Raw genomic sequence first — 24246 nt, forward strand, 5'->3', positions numbered from 1 at the left:
ACATACGGAAATTTCCGAAGTTTAACTTCCGGTTCATCCGTCTTTTACGGAAGTGTTCTATTTACTAACGATGGCTAACAAATATGGGAACCACACTGAATTTTCGTCCAGAATGAAAGTGAATCGGACACTTTTGCTGTATATTTTATGGGCAGGAATATTTCTAAGTATTTCATCTCTCTCTTTATCTGAATCTGTGACATGTGACGGTGTACAGTGCAAGGAAGGAAGCTGTGTGAACGGCACCTGTCATTGTAATTACGGATGGAAAGGAGAAAGCTGTGACCACTGCTCCGGACGAGTTCTGTACGTTTGTATAGCATCTTGTTATTTTCTTACAGAATAAGAGCGACATTACTGTTTCACATGATTTCTATTGAAGTGTTAAATATATCTGCTCTGGAATTTTGGTGACATAGCACAGGTACAATGTAGACCGATTACACTGATCACCTTTGCATGCCCATAAACATTGTAACAATGCACATGATACACCCTTAACCCACCTTCTTTCCTTTTCAGACAAATAGACCTAACCTTACACCATTTAGTATAATAAGGATAAGTTAATATGAATGGATGACTGTTGTTTCGGTACTGAGTAGTTTCGGTAAAAATGTACTTTAAAAAAAAGAGTTGTTTCGGCACTTTTTGCGAAGTCGTTTTGGTATTCTTAATAGTCGATTCGGCATTTTCTTAAATTAATTCGGCATTTTCTTTTGTCAATGAATAAAACAATATATCATGTACTGTATGTCTTTTCGTTGTTTGTTACATTAAGAATTTAATTGTTTCATTAAGTGTTAAATATTTAATGTTAATTATATATATATATAAAGCTCAGATATGTCACTGTCCGATGCAAGTTCAAGTCTTCTTATTAGCTCTGCCACAACATTGTTAAATAACCTAAATGGAATTGACCAAATTAATAAAAGTAACACTCGTGACGTTGGAACAGCGATTAAATGCGGCATATATATGCATGTGACGATTAACGATAATAGACTCTTTAATCGATTATCAGCGATTAGTTTCATTAATCTAATTGCCTCAGATTATTCAACTAATCTTTTCAGCCCTAATATAATATATGACTTTAAAGCCATGCATAGACATAACAAGCACAGTTTACCTTTATTCTTTACTAGTACTGTTCTCATCTTGTCACAGACAGATCAAGCCTGCAGTTTTGCTATCATGACATATAGCCAAGGGGTCTTCCCTCTTCCCATGCCATATATGAAACATATTAATGGATTCCTTTTACATTTGGGTGCTGTCACTTAAGCTTTGTTTCATATGAATGAAAAGTTGATAAAGGGATTACATATAACGTATTTTCCCTATCATAAGAGCGCCTCCTGTAATAAGGGCGCCCCCACGTTTTTTGCTGAAAAAATCAACTAATTTCATACAATTTTTGTGCCAGATTGTGATGATTTGTCTTTGCAGACGCTAATAAAATATTGTTTCACATCAATCTGATGCTAAACAGATATCCGATCAGCACAAAATTTATTGCATTGGACAACTAAGGACATCTTTGGCAATTCAGTGTTTACACATAGAAACAGTGAGAACGCCATGTTAAAAAAACCATGTCACTTGAATGTCCCACACACGTGTATGGAAGAAGACTAACTGCCAACAACATTTTAGTGATGTCTATACAGGTTTTATGAATACTGACTGTATATCTATGATAAAAGTTCCTAAATAACAGGATTGTTATCATTTCTAAGCATTTAATTGTGTGCTCTTGTCGGTATTTCCCATCTGCCACAAAACGAAAGTAGCGATCGAAAGCACCGTTCGCCATTTTGTGTTCACATGGTAAACAAACAGGTAGTGGCGTAGCTACCATTGACGCAAAAACGCAACTGCGTGCACATCAATCAATTTTCAAAAAAAAAATCAAAGTCATATCTACACGTAACCAAGACTTACATTATATATTTCAATTTGTTATCCGAATCGCCTTTTATTTTTACTTTTTAGGTTTACTTTTTCCGGAAAATTTCGTTTCCAGGACTTACAATTATACTCGCTAAAAGTAAGTGTGAGGTATTGTCAGGAAAATTGACGTTTTTAAGCCGAAAACCCGACAGGAACAAGACAGTAGGTAACTAACAAGGACTTATATCCCAATATACACAAGATCTTTCAGATCTTAAGAACCATGCCACCAACAACGGCAAGTCGGCAACAGCAGAAAGAAGCTTACTAGAGTGTTATGAAACGCCTTAAAACCTGCGAGCATGAGCTCTGGCTCTGTTACATGTGCACCAACCACGACATGCCCATAGACGTGGATACCATTATTGACATTTCCGATGGGCAAAAAAAACCAGAAGGATGTTATTACAAATGAACTTTGATATGTGACTAGTCTCCATCGCTATCACATAAAATTAAGTGCACAAATAAAACAGTACATTTGCATTCAATTTTCATTTAGTCCCCTTTGTGCATTTTAACTATGCGTTTTCATGTGTAGATGTGATCCAATGAGAGTATCAGCACTTACATGCATAAAAAAATTTACTGTCTATTAAAACTCTGTTTTCTTACAAAATTATCAAAATTGCTCTAGGCCTACCATTTAATTGCAGTGTAGTAAGAAAGTCACCAAAGACACAACCGTGTTTGGCAAAAATACAGTACATGTTAGCATAAAGATACGACGACATTTACAATTATAATTTCTAAATGTAGGTAACTTTCAATCTGCAATAAGAATTAATCAGTTTTCAATGTCATTTTTTCGAAGAATTACCACTTAAAGAATGCTTTTAAATCATAAAAATACGCCGTAAAATTCATCTCAGTCATTCTAAATCGTAATTTTTTTCCAGGGGAGACCCCATGACCCCCCAAATACCAAAATTTCACGCGCCTTCGGCGCTTGGACTACAATTTGCGTGCATATTTATTTCCTGCTAGCGACGCCACTGACAGGTTAGCATATAAAATGCCAAAATTCCTTGAAACAGACATATTTAACCAATGTTTACTACTTCTGGTGCATACATTTCTTCATAATTATGTAATTTCAATACTTACCTGACTTCAAAACATGTACATAAATTGGTTATAGTAAGTTTCAGAAAAATACGAAACTAAAAGCAAGATGACTATAGTCTGCTTCAGAATAAAACATCTAAAAATGGTCTCAAATAACGGCTCCCCTCTTGGCCATTTACCCTCGCCTGGTGCCCTCATTAGGGAATTAAAGTACAGTATATATATACCTGAAACTGGAAGATGCCAAATTAAAGTCTTCTATGCAGAGACTAAATGGTAGAAGTTAAGGTACATCAGCAATTTCAAAGGTATAACAAAAATTTAAAAAGACCAAAATAGTTAAACTATTGATTCACAAAAAAAAATTATTTTATACAGCTACTGGTAACTTTTTTTTGATAACCATAGATACAACAAATGTACACTATTTGTTATATATATATTATAGCAAGTCACAACAGACTGCTGCCACTGATGCAGTACTGTAAGATTGTCATATTGATATGATGTATTGTATTATATATATTCAAATAAAAAAGTGGAAGCTAGTTATATATATAGGATACTTACATATAATAATGCACTGATTCTCTACAGGTAAATTTATTCCTGTAGTAAATAATTTGTAGTTTATTTAATTGAACTCAAATTTAAAGATGCTCATTCTAACAATAATGATTGATGTTTAATCGTGTATAGACATACACAATTAAACACTAATTATTGTTAGAATGCTGGGTATCATTAAAATTGATGCTCTGTAGTTGGTGGAACATCTTGAAATTTAAGTTAAATTAAATAAACATTAACACAAAAAATAATTTAAAACAATTTATTTTGATTTCGGTGCATACGCAATCAGTATTGCATGCATTCCATGTAGTACATACTGCCATGGAATGTTTTTGGGATGCAATTAATTATTTTTGATATTTTTATCTCGAACTAAGATTTGAAGCTCAAACTTTTCAATGGTGTTAATGGTGTAAAGAAAGTAACTTTTGTAAATGAAAAAGATACTAAATTGTCTTCTTCTGTTTTTGATGGAGAAAAATTATGGTACCATTTTTCAGGGGTGGAGCATTTTAAAATTTATAAGCAAGTTCTCAAGTGACCTATTCTAATCGCCTTTTGTCCGTCGTCGTGCGTCGTCCGTCGTGTGTTCGTAAACAATTTAAATTTTCGACTTCTTCTCAAAAACCGCTGAAGCAATTTCAATGAAATTTTGCACAAACCTTCTAAGGCATAAGGCCAATCAAAATTGTGAATTATATGACCCCCACCCCCCAGGGGGCTGTGGGAGGGGCCAAAAGGGGTAAAATTGACTAAAATTTCAAAAATCTTCTCCTCCACTCACAGATGTGGTAGAATCAAATACTCTTCATAGATAGAAAGGTCTCAAGGCCCTCTACAAAAATTGTGAATTATATGACCCTGGGGTCTCAGGTTTCCCCCTGGGGAGGGGGTTAAGTTTACTATAGTTTATATAGTGAAAACACATTTTGGAGCATTACTTGGTCATTTATAATAGAAAATTAGTCAAATGTTGTCAGAATTATCCCTATGAAATGGCCATTGAATTCTATTAACAAATTTTCCATGACTGACTCCCAGGGGCCTTAGGGGCGGGGCCAAAAGGGGTCAAATAGGCTAAAACTTCAAAAATCTTCTTCTGAAATTCTGGAACTGGTAGAATCAAATACTCTTCATAGATGGAAAGGTCTTAAGGTCCTTTACAAAAAATGTGAATTATATGACCCTGGGGTGTCATGTTTCCCCCTGGTGAGGGGGTCAAGTTTACTATAGTTTATATAGGAAAAACACATATATGAATATTTTTTGCTTATTTTTCATAGGAATTTAGTCAAACTGGGTTAGAATGTTTAGCCTGAGATAGCATTTTATCGTCATATCCATATTGGTCCTGGCTGACCCCCAGGGGCCTTAGGGGTGGGGCCAAAAAAGGGTCAAATAGGCTAAAACTTCAAAAATCTTCTTCTGAATTCACAGATTTGATGGAACCTGATACTCTTCATAGATTGGAAGGTCTTAAGGCCCTTTACAAAAATTGTGAATTTCATGGCCCTGGGATCTCAGATTTTCCCCTGGGTAGGGCGTCAAGTTTACTATAGTTTATTTTTTTATTTTTTGGGTATATAGGAAAAACACATTTATGAACATTATTTGCTTTGTTTTCATAGGAAATTAGTCAAACTGGGTTAGAATTATTAGCCTGAAATAGCATTTTAACACCAAATCCATATTTGTCCTGGCCTGGCCGACCCCCAGGGGCCAGAGGGGTGGGGCCAAAAAGGGTCAAATAGGCTAAAACTTCAAAAATCTTATTCTGAATTCACAGATTTGATGGAACCAAATAATCTTCATAAATTAAAAAGTGAAATTTATAAAATCACTGACATTAATGACTGACTTCTTGTTTGGTTTTGTTGTTTAACATTGCAAAAGCAAATTGGAATTTTAAGCATAAGGTTTGGTAAAATAATACACTATCAAAATGAAAAACAAATTATCAAAATTCTAAAAGGTTCAACTTTAAAGTTTATTCTAATTCGTAAATACTTTTTACAGATTTGAACCAACTTTGCAATGCTTTTCTGTAGCAGCACACAGGTGACCGTCAAGGCCTCTTGGGGGTGGAGCATTTTAAAATTTATAAGCAAGTTTTTACATGTATACTTATTTGGTGACCCTGCTATGTAGAAGTATATCTTGTGTGCAGGTAATCTATATCTGTTAGCTGTAAATAATCTGGTATGAATTTATATTTATTATCTAGACTTGAAAAAAATATATGTGATATATGATGACTCACGATGTTGTTTAATTAGCATTATACAGTGATGACAGCATATCATGCCACTAGGAGATATATATACCACATGTATTATTCTACAGGAATCAATAATGTATCTGACGCCAAATAGTTTCTATAGTACACAGCAAAGCTTGTGTAAGTCTATAGCTAATTTCAGTAATTGGTACACATCGTGGCATCATCAGGATATATGTAACACACATGGTTATGAAAGGGATGTACGAATGACAACAATATATAATTGTCACTTGTAAATTATGTCATTGAAATAATTATGTTGTTGCCATAGTTGTAAATGTTGATCATGAGTTGTGGAAGAGATAAATGATACATAAATTGATTATAACAATTTTGGCTTACAAATTACAATCCCTTGAGTTTTTATATATCATTATTTATGAAAATATAAACTCTACATAACAATATGTATTTTTATGTGGTACTTGCACGCGGATCGAGATAAAAAAGTATGTTACTTTCAGGGGTTTCATTATTTTTAGGAGAGGCGGTATAATCAGGCGATACCATATGTACAGCTAGGTTTAACTGGCCAAAAGTACCAGGTAGCTGCCTGATAATGAAACCTGTGGACTTTATAACATAAATTACAAGATATTGTCATTTTTATTACATGGCATATGAAACATAATTATTAATATGCATAATTATGGCCTATAACTTGCAATTGGTTTACAGTATTAAGTAAGGCCAAAAAAAAAATGTCTGTTTAGGGTTATACCCAACCGATCCTAATTTTTTACCCCCAACCCTATTTTTTTTCCCACTTTTCTACGAAAAAAAATTAAAAGTTGTGGTTTCTATCTCAGACTCCGGTTCCTGCCATTATCTTAGAGTGAATTGAAAGACTCTACTAAAAAAAAACATGCCGACCTACTGACCCTATTTTTTTTGCCAATGTAACCCTAAAAAGACATATTATTTTGTTTGCCTTAATGCAGGTACTATAGCTACTTGTATACATTTGTATAGAACTTAACTAATTATAATTATATAAACTTAATTTGTGATGACAAAGGTAATGTATAATTAATGTTTCCTGGTATTGATTTTCTGCGATAACACTAATTACAATAACACAACCAGGTCACATATAAATATATGGATGTACCTATAGCTATGTCACATGTGTGACCATGCTGATGGCTGTAATTTATGTCATGATCATTTGCAATGATATAGATGTACTAAATAATATACACTACATACACATGTACATGTGAACAGATGTTTTACTCATGATCAAGATTCATGTGTATCACATTATGCAATATAATCATTTATTACATAATTTGTTTACACCAATCTATATATGAGGAAATGTAATATTTTCAACTATTATTCCTACTGTTCAATAAAATTTTGTTATATAGCACAGTTTGAAGTTATATTGCATGCTTCCATTAAAAAGTTATATTGGACAGTTCGAGATGTTATATTGCTCGGCTTTAGGAACACCTCGCTGCTGTTGTCTAGTTATGTAGAAAACTTCCGAGGAATCATACGTAACAGTGAGTAACGTTATTATATGATGTTACAAAGGTTTCGCGTTAGCTTTATAGATCTCGGATCAACAACATCATGAAGACGTTTATCGAGTAGAGGATGGACACGACAAATGTATTTGATTAAAAGGCTGCATCCAGGTCTAATAATGCGAAAGAAGACAATGCAATAAGACATCCAAACAGGAGTTACAACGTGACGTTCGTGGGCTATACGCCAATCTTCAATATGGTTTGAAGTTTTTCCGTACAGCTTCCGTTATAAAAATATTCAACTGAAAAAGTGATGATTATGTAATAAAACAAATATTCCATGGGTTACTGTGCTCTAGTTCATAATATTTACCCGAGGTGATGGTAATCAACAAATGTTTTATTGCACAAGGCCGAAGGCAGTGTATATTATACAAATATTCCATAACCCATGGAATATTTGTGTAAAATACAACTGTTCAATATATTTATCTTTTAGTCATCAACCTGGTGTACCATATATATTTGCTCTGCATGTAACTATCACCAAGGATGCTTGGAAATCCAGGATACCATTCTTGACTAAAGTTTCTGCTATTGACATAAACAGTAATTTATTATAATTAGAACCAATTATGGAGTTATATATAGATGCTGAATCAGATATACATGTAATTCTGTTATATGCCTGTACCTTCGTATAATGAGGATGAGCATAAATGACCATACATGTGATAATTAGAAGACAGCTTTGATATACATGGACGTGTCTGATATCACTTAGTCTTATATAAACCCTGTTTAGTGTTGTCTGACCTCCAGATCACGTTGTAATATAAATGCCATCTCCTGTGAGGGCTGATACCCACTGTATAAAAACAGAGGTTCCTGCCAAGATTATAACCTGATCATAAAATTGTCGGGCAATATAAAATTCTATTTATAAAGCTATAAATGTATAAAGCTAGCGCTAGCCAATGTATGGTAACAAGGAAGTGTATATAGCTGTTGAGAATAAATTCAACGAACACCAGCACTTTATACATGCACCATGTACATTACATAAGCTAACTTCCAGGCAAGGCTGGGAGAAAAGTCATAAAATAACTTTCCAACTTGTAAAAAAAACTTTCCAACTCTTAAAGTTAGAAAAAAACCTTGTAATTTTAAAAAGAAAAGTTGTAATTTAACTGAAAATTCTTTTATTAAATTATGAATTTTTCTTATTTTACGAGTTTTGGACTTACAAGTGAAGGGTACCTGCAATGACAGGAGAATTCCGCTGGGCCACTTGAATATCCATCCGAAAGATAAATATTCATCCATGATGATAACAAATGATTAATTCATTATAGATGCAAAATCCTTTTAAATTTCATCATAAAACTGTAACCAAATCTAAATATAAGCATTGACTGTCTTTCATTTGGCATTCATATAGCCAATATGAATGCCAACTGAACAGAGGCAAATTCAACACGAAGCGCTAGCACTTATATATTGGCTATGAATGCCAACTGAAAGACATTCAATGCTTAACATAATACGAAACATAAGGGTAAATTTCACACTAAAATGTCCTTTAGGTAATTAACGAAAATTTACAGTGGAGAAATAATTGAAATGGATTTATAAGTGACTACAGCTGTCACATATGTCTGTAAATCTAGATACCTGAAATTAAGTAGTATATATGTACACATGTACCTTTATGTGACTACAGCTGTCACATATGTCTGTAAATCTAGATACCTGAAATTAAGTAGTATATGTACACATGTACCTTTATTCACTTACACATATAGTGATTAGACAAATTCATTACACCAATCATTCTAAGTTAATAATTATATTTTAATTACATCTGTTATTAAAATATTAATTATATGCCTGTTATTGGTGATGATTTTGTATGGTGTACTCGTATTTATTAACATTTTGATCTGCATTAGATGTAAAAAGTACCTGTATTTAAATATAGATATCTGTACCTGAATTTTCTAATATACACATCTTGATCTACATGTTGAAGACTATATAATATATTTAAGGCTATTATAATATTTAAGGCTATTATAATTTTTGTATTTATTATCATATTGATTATGGCAGTATATAAATATGCATTTATAATTTCTTTCTTTACATTTTTACACTGTAGACTGACTGACTCAACTGGATTTGTGACAGATGGAATTGGAAATTACAGTGTTGACAACAAATGTACCTGGCTGCTGGACACTGGTCAAGCTAACTCCAGTATCCAACTGAAGTTCCACCAGTTCTCCACGGAGTGTGGCTGGGACCATGTCTATGTGTATGATGGGGATTCAGTGTTTTCACCACTGTTAGCTGCCTACAGGTACATAAACATAAATAGTTGTCTGCTCTTGATTTGAGAGCACATTATATAAATATTGCAAGTCAGTAATAAGTAACATTAAAGTAATTTTAGTACTGTTTATTTATGATAAAATTAAATCCAAAATCTACATGTTAATGGCATTGAGAAAGTCATTCGACTTGGTAAATTGAAAAAGGACAAACCTAAAAACATTCCAGTAATGGTATCCTTCAATAAGACGGATACTAAAAAGGCTCTTTTCAGAAATATAAAATCTCTAGGGGAGAACGAGGAGCTCTCACACATCAAAATTAGCAACAACCTCCCTAAGTCGGAGAGGGAACCTGCAGAAAAAAAACTTTGGGATGAGGCAAAACAGAGACAGAACCCATCGGAGGAATGCATGTACAATGTACGGGGCCTCCATGGGACCGGAGAATAAAAAAATAAAAGTAAAGGGAGGACAATAAACAACCACATTTTGAAAACAGGAAAACGTATCAATTTTGATCATTTAAAATGTTTATACACTAATGCAGACCAACTCAAAAACAAACTCTCAGAACTGGCAATAAGGGTAAACAAGATTAAACCAGAGATATTTGAGATTACAGAGGTCAAACCTAAAACAAGATCTTTGAACATGAAATCACAAGAATTTTTGATAGAAGGGAACACTGACTATTACATGTTTGACAAAAATATAGATATTAACAAGTTACTTCAACCAAAAGAGGTTCATCTAGAGATGGATTTTCAAGAAAATTTGTTCATAGAAATATCTCTAAACGCAAAGGAAAATCTACTATTCGATACAACCCCCATATACTGGATTTAATTTTAAGGAACAGTGAGAACATTGTATCATCTATAGAATACCACAAGGGTCCACTAGGGAAGAGTGACCACAAAGTTCTGATTGTTAATATGGATTGTAAAAAATCGCTGATAACAGAGATTAGAACTAAAAACACTACATTAAAGCAAACTATTAAAAGATAAACAAGGAAATATCCGCTGTAAATTGGAAACAGGAGCTGAAAGAAGATCACAATACATAACATTTCCCATTGATCAGGACACTCTTAAACTCATCATGCAGACTGAAACACTCACTAAAAAAGGCTATTGCATCATTGGACCCAGAAGTAAAAAGGCAATACTGCAAAACTAGAAATAAATCAAGGAAAGGCGAGGACTCGAAATCTGAGGAAAAATATGAACAATCTTTAGCTATCTGAGCAAAAACAGATGCCAGATCTCGGACAACAAGTGAAACAGTACTGTAATTTAAGTTCATAAAAAACTGAAACCAAATAAATCCCCGGGGTAAGACAACATGCATCCAGAATTCTTGAAGAAAACAGCGTCCTCTATAGCCACCCCACTTGAAATAATTTTCAATCAATTTTCAATCAAACCCTAAACAATAGCAGTATCCCTACCCAATGGAAACTGGCTCGGGTGTGTGCTATCTGCAAAAAATTAGATAAAAGTGCGGCGGGGAACTATCAACCTGGCAGCCTAACATTAGTGATCAGGTGCAAAGTAATGGAAACAATTATACGTGAACACGTTAACAAATACATGCGTTCAAATAATCAATTCTTACCACAACAATTGGGCTTTATATCGGAAAGATCTACCTCATTACAATTAACTCTTGAAAGTTTTTGATAAATGGACGAAGGCTATAGACCAAGGTTTCGAAGTGGATTAATATTGTGTATACATGGATTACTAGAAGGCATTTGACACTGTACCACACAGGTGCTTAATTAACAAACTTTGAGCATACCAACTCTCTAACCAAATAATATTGTGGATAAAAAGATTTTTAGAAAGAAGAAAACAACAGGTTTTTATAAATGAAACAAACTCCGAATGGACAGATGTATCATCAGGTATTCCACAAGGTTCAGTCCTCGGTCCACTACTTTTTGTAATTTTCGTGAATGACTTTCCAGAAATAGTAAAATCAGAAATGCATGTGTTCGCAGATGACATCAAGATATCTAAAATAATAAAAAACAGCGAGGATGAAAATATATTACAGGAGGACCTAATCAAAATATGGACTTGGAGTGATACATGGCAGCTTCGTATGCATTCTGAGAAATGTAAGCACATGCACATAGGCAAAAAATGTCACATAGCCGAAACATCAAGCTCCTATAAACTTCTTGGTGATGATCATGACCTTGCGCGTACGGACATAGAAAAAGATATCGGTGTATCTATTGACTCCACTCTAACTTTTGATTATCATATAAGTGAAAAGATCAATAAGGCCAATCGGATTTTCGGTACATTTATATTATGGAGATCTTTTAATTTTATGAATACAAAATCATTCATCCCACTGTATAAAAGTCTGATGAGATCACAAGACTACACAAGCTTGGTTTGGGCTCCATACAAGATCAAGGAGATATATAGACTCGAAGCGGTACAGCGAAGAGCAACTAAAAACCTTCCAGGATTGCATAATTTACCATACACAGAAAGACTCAAAATTCTAAACCACCCAACACTATCATACTGAAGGATTAGAGGGGACATGATTGAGTTATATAAGATAACAAACGAAATCTATGATGAAGAGACATGCTCATTTTTTAAAATTGTGGGATAATGTTATAAAAAGACATAGTAGAAGAGGGAACACAAGAATGATATTTCCAGAGCAATCGAGGACACTACTACGAAGGAACACTTTTGCTATGAGAACAGTAAAGCTATGGAACAGTCTTGCTGAGGAAGTTGTATCAGCCCCTAACATTAAAGATGCTCCATCGCCCACAGAGCATAAATGAAATTACTCATTTGAACAATAATTGGTGTTTAATCGTGTATATATATGCCTAATTAACACAAAAAATAATATAAAATAATTTATTTCGCCTTTGGTGCATGCGCAATCAGTACTTCATTCCATATAGGATATAGTGTCACGGAATTTTTTCGGAATGCAATTAATTATTTTTCATATTTTTAACTTTAAGTAAAATGAGAAGCCCAAACTTTTCAATGGTGGTAATGGTGTACAGTAAGTAACTTTTGTACTGAAGAAAAATACTAAATCGTCTGCTCGTGTTTTTTATAGTGAAAAAATACCATTTGTCAGCGGTGGAGCATCTTTAACTGTTTTAAAAATAGACTGGATAAAAAGTGGAAAAATCAAGATATCCAATTTAACTACAAGGCTTCTATAACCCTAATATGATATAATTAATAACTAATGCTTTGAGTCTGGTGAAGATGAACTATTAGTAGTTCCTGTACTGGAAATCTTCTATATCTATATCTATTAATTATATAATCATGTAGACCCACCTAGGTGAAAGGACAAATCTAATACCAAAACTAGGACCTACATTTTGACCTTTGACCTCCTTTTGAAGAAAGACACTTTCCAGACTGTAGCTTCTATCATTATTGTTTAAATGTAAAATTATATGGGTCAGTCTTGGTAAAGCAGTGTTTTTCATACCAAAACTATCATATAGGTCACTGGGGCTCAGAAAAAAATTGTGAATATTTGATAGCATGCAAGAAATGGAATTTAACACAGAAAGCCATTTACAATGGTTTGATTTCTGATGGCATTTATTAACATGTCTTCTGCTTCTTTCATAAAGTCTTGGATAAAATAATGTTCTGACATTGAAGATTCATCTGCATGAGAGTATGAATGAGAAAATGTAACATAAGAACCTACATGATGTGATTCTGTTTCAGTGGGTTGATTAAGCAGAAGTTGTTTGCTGATGATGACATTCCTATTATAACTGCCAGATCTGGGAAGGCCTTTATCTACTTCTACAGTGATGCAGCATATAACATGTCTGGCTTCAACTTATCATACAGGTAAACTCTTCATCAGCATATAACATGTCCAGCTTCAACTTATACAGGTAAACTCTTCATCAGCATATAACATGTCCAGCTTCAACTTATCATACAGGTAAACTCTGCATCAGCATATAACATGTCCAGCTTCAACTTATCATACAGGTAAACTCTTCATCAGAACATACAGGTAAACTCTTCATCAGCATATAATTATAACATGCCCAGCTTCAACTTATCATACAGGTAAACTCTTCATCAGCATATAATATGCCCAGCTTCAACTTATCATACAGGTAAACTCTTCATCAGCATATAATATGCCCAGCTTCAACTTATCATACAGGTAAACTCTTAATCAGCATATAATATGCCCAGCTACAACTTATCATATAAGTTAACTCTTCATTAGCATATAACATGTCCTGCTTCAACTTATCAGACAGGTAAACTTTTCATCGGCATATAACATGTCCAGCTTCAACTTATCATACAGGTAAATTCTGCATCAGCATATACATGTCTAGCTTCAACTTACCATACAGGTAAACTCTTCATAAGCATATAACATGTCCAGTTATAACTTATCATACACTCGTCAGCAGGTAAACTCTTCATCAGTATTTGGTTTTATCATGAGATTGGAAAGTTAACATAGAGTTGAAGTGGTAAACTTACTCATGTGACAATTTTTTCAATTTCATGATTGCCTCAATGTTATCATCTTGTGGAGCATAACTTACAAGAGTATGACATCATTGCTATACGATGGTACAATAAGTTTTTTAAATACTTGTTAAAGTTAAGTTATCTAAAAGACCAATAGGTGGATCCTTATAATTCAAAAGATTACAGACCACAGTGTCATGATTATGTCATAGGTTTGTTACTTTTAAAGCAAGACTTCCACTTCTAGATTGTGAGTTTGAATCCTATACGGGGCTAGTTGTCAGGCACTAATTAACTGCATGTCTGACTCTCCACTACCTCCTAAACCTGGCAGTTAGCACTTCATTAATTATCATACCCCTGCAACAAAGGTAAGGGGGTATTCTGTCTTTGCACATTACAGAGTTAGCTCCCTTGTGTGTAGTTATCTATTGTGACCTCATTATTTGATGGGCACAATTCACATCATTTTCTCCAAAAAGTATGATGTTATGCACGCAAACACATGACGTCACAATCAATACCTGCCTACAAGGGCAGATAGCTCTGTAACATACAAATACCAACAGGAATCAGGTTGTCTGTAGACACAATTTTGTCCAGCGAAATTTTCCTAAACTACTCGACAGATTTCGATAAAATTTGGTACACCAAACCCTGACATAAAGTGGAGTTGAGTAAACTATATAGGGTTCTGTAATGTCCCCTATTAATGGAGTTATTACTAAATTTGTGCCGTGTTGGTGGAGCCAGGAGGTGGGGTATTAGTCGTCCACTCCGGTGACAGTTCTAGTGTAGATACATACTTTAAGTGTATAGTAGGGCATAAAACCAAAATTTGATCCTACATATTTGATGACAGCTTGCAATTGAATATTTGTTTTGATTGTTTCAGTGTAAACACATGTCAGGAGAACTGCTCCCAGAAAGGTTTATGTGTCGATGGTCGATGTCAATGCCAGACCGGATACACTGGAGATTTCTGCGAGGTCGAGCCGTGTCCAAACAATTGCTCCAATAATGGCCAGTGTGTCCAGAATGTCTGTCAATGTTCATCTGGCTTCATAGGTAACTCAAAGCTGTTATATATTATGCTATAGGTACCAATCAATGTTGATTTACACTACAAGATACGATAATGGGTGTACACTAGTTCTGTTTTACTGCTGTGTGTATCAAATTTGAAGTGTTAGGCTAGCGTTGTACCTGGTATCATTTACATGGCTGTGTATGTTAATTACTACAACTGTAAAATATGTTGATAACAAACACACTTATTCATGGTTATAATGTAGTATTTTTCATTCCCCATCAAAGTTCCTATTAATACATCTGAAATATATATATATATATATGCATGTGTATATCAAACTATGCTTAAAATGAAGTGATTTTGTTGATCCCCAGAGGTTCGTTATAATTAATTGTGCTTTACTGTAAGTGATTTTGTTGATCCTCAGAGGTTCGTTATAATTAATTGTGCTTTACTGTAAGTGATTTTGTTGATCCTCAGAGGTTCGTTATAATTAATTGTGCTTTACTGTAAGTGATTTTGTTGATCCCCAGAGGTTCGTTATAATTAATTGTGCTTTACTGTAAGTGATTTTGTTGATCCCCAGAGGTTCGTTATAATTAATTGTGCTTTACTGTAAGTGATTTTGTTGATCCTCAGAGGTTCGTTATAATTAATTGTGCTTTACTGTAAGTGATTTTGTTGATCCCCAGAGGTTCGTTATAATTAATTGTGCTTTACTGTAAGTGATTTTGTTGATCCTCAGAGGTTCGTTATAATTAATTGTGCTTTACTGTAAGTGATTTTGTTGATCCCCAGAGGTTCGTTATAATTAATTGTGCTTTACTGTAAGTGATTTTGTTGATCCCCAGAGGTTCGTTATAATTAATTGTGCTTTACTGTAAGTGATTTTGTTGATCCTCAGAGGTTCGTTATAATTAATTGTGCTTTACTGTAAGTGATTTTGTTGATCCCCATAGGTTCGTTATAATTAATTGTGCTTTACTGTAAGTGATTTTGTTGATCCCCAGAGGTTCGTTATAATTAATTGTGCTTTACTGTAAGTGATTTTGTTGATCCCCAGAGGTTCGTTATAATTAATTGTGCTTTACTGTAAGTGATTTTGTTGATCCTCAGAGGTTCGTTATAATTAATTGTGCTTTACTGTAAGTGATTTTGTTGATCCTCAGAGGTTCGTTATAATTAATTGTGCTTTACTGTAAGTGATTTTGTTGATCCTCAGAGGTTCGTTATAATTAATTGTGCTTTACTGTAAGTGATTTTGTTGATCCTCAGAGGTTCGTTATAATTAATTGTGCTTTACTGTAAGTGATTTTGTTGATCCTCAGAGGTTCGTTATAATTAATTGTGCTTTACTGTAAGTGATTTTGTTGATCCTCAGAGGTTCGTTATAATTAATTGTGCTTTACTGTAAGTGATTTTGTTGATCCTCAGAGGTTCGTTATAATTAATTGTGCTTTACTGTAAGTGATTTTGTTGATCCTCAGAGGTTCGTTATAATTAATTGTGCTTTACTGTAAGTGATTTTGTTGATCCCCAGAGGTTCGTTATAATTAATTGTGCTTTACTGTAAGTGATTTTGTTGATCCCCAGAGGTTCGTTATAATTAATTGTGCTTTACTGTAAGTGATTTTGTTGATCCTCAGAGGTTCGTTATAATTAATTGTGCTTTACTGTAAGTGATTTTGTTGATCCCCAGAGGTTCGTTATAATTAATTGTGCTTTACTGTAAGTGATTTTGTTGATCCCCAGAGGTTCGTTATAATTAATTGTGCTTTACTGTAAGTGATTTTGTTGATCCCCAGAGGTTCGTTATAATTAATTGTGCTTTACTGTAAGTGATTTTGTTGATCCTCAGAGGTTCGTTATAATTAATTGTGCTTTACTGTAAGTGATTTTGTTGATCCTCAGAGGTTCGTTATAATTAATTGTGCTTTACTGTAAGTGATTTTGTTGATCCTCAGAGGTTCGTTATAATTAATTGTGCTTTACTGTAAGTGATTTTGTTGATCCCCAGAGGTTCGTTATAATTAATTGTGCTTTACTGTAAGTGATTTTGTTGATCCTCAGAGGTTCGTTATAATTAATTGTGCTTTACTGTAAGTGATTTTGTTGATCCTCAGAGGTTCGTTATAATTAATTGTGCTTTACTGTAAGTGATTTTGTTGATCCTCAGAGGTTCGTTATAATTAATTGTGCTTTACTGTAAGTGATTTTGTTGATCCTCAGAGGTTCGTTATAATTAATTGTGCTTTACTGTAAGTGATTTTGTTGATCCTCAGAGGTTCGTTATAATTAATTGTGCTTTACTGTAAGTGATTTTGTTGATCCTCAGAGGTTCGTTATAATTAATTGTGCTTTACTGTAAGTGATTTTGTTGATCCCCAGAGGTTCGTTATAATTAATTGTGCTTTACTGTAAGTGATTTTGTTGATCCCCAGAGGTTCGTTATAATTAATTGTGCTTTACTGTAAGTGATTTTGTTGATCCTCAGAGGTTCGTTATAATTAATTGTGCTTTACTGTAAGTGATTTTGTTGATCCTCAGAGGTTCGTTATAATTAATTGTGCTTTACTGTAAGTGATTTTGTTGATCCCCAGAGGTTCGTTATAATTAATTGTGCTTTACTGTAAGTGATTTTGTTGATCCCCAGAGGTTCGTTATAATTAATTGTGCTTTACTGTAAGTGATTTTGTTGATCCTCAGAGGTTCGTTATAATTAATTGTGCTTTACTGTAAGTGATTTTGTTGATCCTCAGAGGTTCGTTATAATTAATTGTGCTTTACTGTAAGTGATTTTGTTGATCCTCAGAGGTTCGTTATAATTAATTGTGCTTTACTGTAAGTGATTTTGTTGATCCTCAGAGGTTCGTTATAATTAATTGTGCTTTACTGTAAGTGATTTTGTTGATCCTCAGAGGTTCGTTATAATTAATTGTGCTTTACTGTAAGTGATTTTGTTGATCCTCAGAGGTTCGTTATAATTAATTGTGCTTTACTGTAAGTGATTTTGTTGATCCCCAGAGGTTCGTTATAATTAATTGTGCTTTACTGTAAGTGATTTTGTTGATCCCCAGAGGTTCGTTATAATTAATTGTGCTTTACTGTAAGTGATTTTGTTGATCCTCAGAGGTTCGTTATAATTAATTGTGCTTTACTGTAAGTGATTTTGTTGATCCTCAGAGGTTCGTTATAATTAATTGTGCTTTACTGTAAGTGATTTTGTTGATCCTCAGAGGTTCGTTATAATTAATTGTGCTTTACTGTAAGTGATTTTGTTGATCCTCAGAGGTTCGTTATAATTAATTGTGCTTTACTGTAAGTGATTTTGTTGATCCTCAGAGGTTCGTTATAATTAATTGTGCTTTACTGTAAGTGATTTTGTTGATCCTCAGAGGTTCGTTATAATTAATTGTGCTTTACTGTAAGTGATTTTGTTGATCCCCAGAGGTTAGTTATAATTAATTGTGCTTTACTGTAAGTGCAAAGGGTACCTGATACCTAAATATAAAAATACAAAATTATAAAAACAAAATAACATTTTTGTCACTTAGTCTTGTGATTATACAAATGATTTAAGTTTATTTGATTTTATTGAGATCCCAATCAGAATTCTCTGGTTCACTGCCTTGGCGTACTATTTTTGCATATTACAAAGTGGCCTCTAAAGACTAGTGGATATGGATTTGCTGTTCTTATTACATCATCGATTTGTGTATAAAAATTACGTCATTTGATTTCGTCATAAAGATATGACTTTTTGCTCACATATTAGTACCTACATACAGAATCATTGTTACATTGATTCTGTTTATATGATATAAACCTAACACAGCCAATATTATATGAGGCTTTCTGTTACAGGAAAAGATTGCAGTGCCAGGGTGACAGATGCATTATGGGAGACCACCTCTATCCCCAGCCTTGACATTGGACTAGCCTCATCTGCATCAACTCTGATGGGAGATTACATTTACATTGCAGGGGGATACAGTTTTATACCAAACCCATCATTTTTGTCACGGTAAATGTTACCTGTGTTGCTTTATCATTTGTATAAATTTAACAGCACACTTTTATTTTACTTATTATCATGTAATTTATGCTATTACAATTGATACTTTGTGATGCTAAATATGAAATAAATGCAAAAATGAAAAAGAAAAGCAAATACATGATTCAGAAGTACTGTCTCAACCAGTAGATTTTTGTAGTGAGAATATTGCTTTTATTTCCTTAAATGATATCAAACTCCTTAAAACAAATAAAATTATGCAAATTGAAATTCTTTAAGGAAATCTACATTATTTTTGAATTATATGTTTCTGTACAGTATGACTGAAAAATAATTGATTTTGGGATAATAATTAAATCATGAATATTTAATTTAATTAATTTAAAAGTTTTCCATTTTCATGTTTGTTTCTTCAGATATCACCCCCTATCTAATGAATGGAAGGCCATGACAGCGACTGGGAACACACAACCAGCGCCCAGATATGGTCACACGCTGGTGGGATATAGGGTATGTAGCAAGATATGGCCTGCAACATGCAATTGATGTATGGATTGTATAGTAGCATCAGGTGGTTCTGAGATACCAAAACAATGTGAGTAAAGTACTACTTACAGTCAATTAGTCCTCTTTTTGGTGATTGTTACTTCACAAAATCATGTTCAAATATGACGTCACAATCACCCGAAGGTAGGACTTATTGACAGACAACTGGGCTAGGCACTATAAAGTTTTTCAGACAGATTTTTTTACTCAAGTCTATAAAGACATATACTGATTAAAAAATCTATCTGAGAATTTTTTCATGGTGCCAGGCCCTGTTGTTTTGGTATCTCCAAACTGATGTATTGATTATTCCATGTCTGAAAAGCTAGACTTAAATGTATTATAATGTCTTCTCTTCTCGTTTATTTGGCTGTTTCCATTGACAGAACCACTTGTATATGTTCGGTGGTGTCGTCGGTCAGGACACCCCTCACATCTCTAGGAACCTGTATGTCTACAACATCAACACCAGTACCTGGAATGTTTCCACAGTAGAAAACAAGCTGGCTATCCCAGTAGCTGTGGCCGGCCATACAGCACACATCATCAATGGGATCATGTATGTCATCTTCGGTCACAGCCCCATATATGGATACAAGAATCGGATACAGGAATATAACCTAGGTGAGTTACCTCCCTTGAAATAATTATCTTTGTTTAATAAAGAAATGTAGTTTTATTACAGTTAAATTTCTTATCAGACTGACAGCATATGCTTGAAGTTTTAATTCATATTCACATAAAACTTACTGTTTCAAGTCTGGAGTTTTCAGTTTTATGTAAAATAGACTTGTTTTTAAAAGAAGCCTTATAGACAAAATTCAAAGATCAGATGATTAGGAAACATTCAATTAGGTTTATTGTTTTCAGTAGAAATTGTATTCATTTTATCAATCAATCACTTGTAAAAGACATTTGATTTGGTTGTTAACTGTTAACTGTTGTAGTAAATAAGAACTGGAGTATCCCGCGTACCAGTGGTGCCATTGTACAGGGAGGATATGGCCACACCAGTGTGTACGACCCTGTCACCAAGATGATTTACATGTATGGCGGCTACCACTCTGACACTCATCCAAACTACCAGCTTACAGATCAGATGTATGCCTTTATCCCACATCAAAGGAAATGGTAGGTAACAAGAATTGTCAGGTTTAGAATTCATATCGTAAAATTAAGTATTGTTTAGAAAGGAGATTACATCTGATTGGCATCTTGATAACCTGTAAACTATATTTAACTTAATGTTAAGGTGATCAGATAGGCACACATTTAATTTTCAAAAAGTGAGTTAAAATTTCCATTTACCTGTTTTTAACTTATTAACAGAAAAAAGTATAGGGTTAGGTGAATTAACAGAAAAAGTATACGGTTAGGTGAATTTACTCTGGGAACTCGGGTTTCTTGCCACAGATAGATCCCTGAAGTACTTCTATCCAGGTCTGCAAGTTTGATTGATGTGCCTTGTGAAGTTTGAAATGATCAACTCTATGATTGTTGTAAACTTATTCTGTCTTCGCATATTACAGAGTTGCCTCCCTTGCGGGTAGGTTTCTTTGTGACATTATTATTTTGTGAGCGAAATTAACCTGATTGTTTTCTTTAAAAAGTATGACGTTATGCTCGCAAACAAATGACGTCACAATCATTACCAACCCACAAGGGCAGGGAACTCTGTATTATGTAAATACTGAATATTATAAGATAAAATTTTAGGTTTATATAATAAGATTGATAATAAAACAGAGTCTGACTTTCTACGAATTTCAGGATGATACTTCGCAGTAATGGAAGTCCCCGATACTTACATTCTGCTGCCATACTGAATGGATTAATGTTTGTGTTTGGGGGAAACACTCACAATGATACCTCCATCAGTTATGGAGCCAAGTGTTACTCCTCGGATCTCATGGTCTATAACATAGGTAATATAAATGGCCACTGTCAGATGATGATTGGAAATACATATTATATTATAAACTGTTGTCTTCAATGTTGAGAATTTAATTATCCCCCGCCCAACGAAGTTGGCAGGGGATATACAAATGGGTTCCGTGCGTCCGTCTGTCCTTCCGTCTGTCCGTCCGTACGAATGGTTTCCGGAGCATAACTCTAAAACCAGTAGAGATATTTCCACGAAACTTCATACACACATTGGTCTTATGGTCTAGTAGTGCCTTTTGCTATTTTTAGGTTTTCATTTGTTGCATTTTTTCTGTAACCATGGAAACATTGCTGAAAATATCATATTTTTGTACCAGGTTCGTTTCCGGAGCATAACTCTAAAACCAGAAGAGATATTTCCACGAAACTTCATAGACACATTGGTCTTATGGTCTAGTAGTGCCTTTTGCTATTTTAAGGTTTTCACTTTTTGTACTTTTTTCTGTAACCATAGAAACATTGCTGAAAATATCATATTTTTGTGTAAGAATTGTTTCCGGAGCACAACTCTAAAACCAGCAGAGATATTTCCATGAAACTTCATAGACACATTGTTCTAATGGTCTAGTTGTGCCTTTAGCTATTTTTATGTTTTCATTTTTTGCACTTTTTCCGTAACCATGGAAACATTGCTGAAAATACATATTTTTGTACCAGGTTCGTTTCCGCAGCATAACTGGAAAACCGGTTGAGATATATGCACGGAACTCCATAGGCACATTAGTCTTATGGTCTAGTAGTGCCTTTTGCTATTTTAAGGTTTTCACTTTTTGTACTTTTTTTTCTGTAACCATGGAAACATTGCTGAAAATGGCAGATTTTTGTGTAAGAATCGTTTCCGGAGCACAGCTCTAAAACCAGAAGAGATATTTCCACGAAACTTCATAGACACATTGGTCTTATGGTCTAGTAGTGCCTTTTGCTATTTTTAGGTTTTCATTTGTTGCATTTTTTCTGTAACCATGGAAACATTGCTGAAAATATCATATTTTTGTACCAGGTTCGTTTTCTGGAGCATAACTCTAAAACCAGAAGAGATATTTCCACGAAACTTCATAGACACATTGGTCTTATGGTCTAGTAGTGCCTTTTGCAATTTTAAGGTTTTCACTTTTTGTACTTTTTTCTGTAACCATAGAAACATTGCTGAAAATATCATATTTTTGTGTAAGAATTGTTTCCGGAGCACAACTCTAAAACCAGCAGAGATATTTCCATGAAACTTCATAGACACATTGTTCTAATGGTCTAGTTGTGCCTTTTGCTATTTTTATGTTTTCATTTTTTGCACTTTTTCCGTAACCATGGAAACATTGCTGAAAATATCATATTTTTGTACCAGGTTCGTTTCCGCAGCATAACTGGAAAACCGGTTGAGATATATGCACGGAACTCCATAGGCACATTAGTCTTATGGTCTAGTAGTGCCTTTTGCTATTTTAAGGTTTTCACTTTTTGTACTTTTTTCTGTAACCATGGAAACATTGCTGAAAATGGCAGATTTTTGTGTAAGAATCGTTTCCGGAGCACAACTCTAAAACCAGCAGAGATAGTTCCATGAAACTTCATAGACACATTGTTCTTATGGTCTAGTAGTGCCTTTTGCTATTTTTAGGTTTTCACTTTTTGTGCTTTTTTCTGTAACCATAGAAACATTGCTGAAAATATCATATTTTTGTAGCAGGTTCATTTCCGGAGCATAACTCTAAAACCAGCAGAGATATTTCCACGAAACTTCATAGACACATTCTTTTTATGGTCTAGTAGTACCTTTTGCTATTTTTAGGTTTTCATTTTTTGCACTTTTTCCGTTACCATGGAAACATTGCTGAAAATATCATGGTAAATGGTAAATGTTACTTTGCAAAACTCCACCCATCTTTGTGTATATAGTCTAATATAAATGTCAAGGCTGTATACCTGATTCAACAATTGCAGCCCCGCTCTACTTGAATTATACTCCATCTTTCTTTAGCTCAACTTCCTTTTTCCTGTTTTTTTTCCTACATATAAGTCTCCACAATCAAACTTACTTTAGCTTTGATATCTCCATTGGCGGGGGATCTGAATGACTATGTCCTTGTTAAAATTTGAATATTGTTAACATTTAATTTTGTGCTCAGATTTTAAAGTACTTTAAAGTGATTCACTTAAATTTTAATATGTTTGATTTCATGGTCTGTATTGTTCATTTTCAATTTTCAGCATTTAACTTTAATTTATATAAAATTATGTAATTGGAGTTATAATTAATTGATTAATTTATTTTAATATACAATCAAATTTATTTATCACCTCTCTAAGCCATTAAAATGTATTTTTTGATTTCTCTTTAGGTTGTAACTACTGGTACCCTATCCAGGCTTCCTTCCTACCTAGTTTTGGGGCTCGCTACGGTCACAGTGCAGTCTTCTACACCTTGTATGTACATTATATTACTGTAGCAGTTTGTATTTAAATTGACAATAAAACCAAACTTTATTG

General features: G+C 33.9%; 1 protein-coding gene across 3 annotated transcripts in view; it reads left to right on the forward strand.

Moving 5' to 3' along the window:
- The first annotated feature begins 12 nt into the window (after positions 1-12).
- Positions 13-24246, forward strand: part of LOC138335077 (attractin-like protein 1) — a 58141-nt gene continuing 33907 nt past the window's right edge. For 2 of the 3 annotated variants that reach the window (XM_069283982.1, XM_069283983.1), the window contains exons 1-10: positions 13-306; positions 9521-9721; positions 13445-13573; positions 15120-15292; positions 19122-19281; positions 19689-19782; positions 20205-20442; positions 20766-20949; positions 21589-21743; positions 24099-24183. In XM_069283982.1, coding sequence (XP_069140083.1) covers positions 71-306; positions 9521-9721; positions 13445-13573; positions 15120-15292; positions 19122-19281; positions 19689-19782; positions 20205-20442; positions 20766-20949; positions 21589-21743; positions 24099-24183 — 1655 coding nt within the window. In that variant the 5' untranslated portion in view covers positions 13-70. The remainder of the gene's footprint in view (positions 307-9520; positions 9722-13444; positions 13574-15119; positions 15293-19121; positions 19282-19688; positions 19783-20204; positions 20443-20765; positions 20950-21588; positions 21744-24098; positions 24184-24246) is intronic. The other variant, XM_069283984.1, reaches the window with a different exon arrangement.

The sequence above is a fragment of the Argopecten irradians genome, chromosome 11, assembly GCF_041381155.1.
Source record: "Argopecten irradians isolate NY chromosome 11, Ai_NY, whole genome shotgun sequence".
NCBI classification, from domain to species: domain Eukaryota; kingdom Metazoa; phylum Mollusca; class Bivalvia; order Pectinida; family Pectinidae; genus Argopecten; species Argopecten irradians.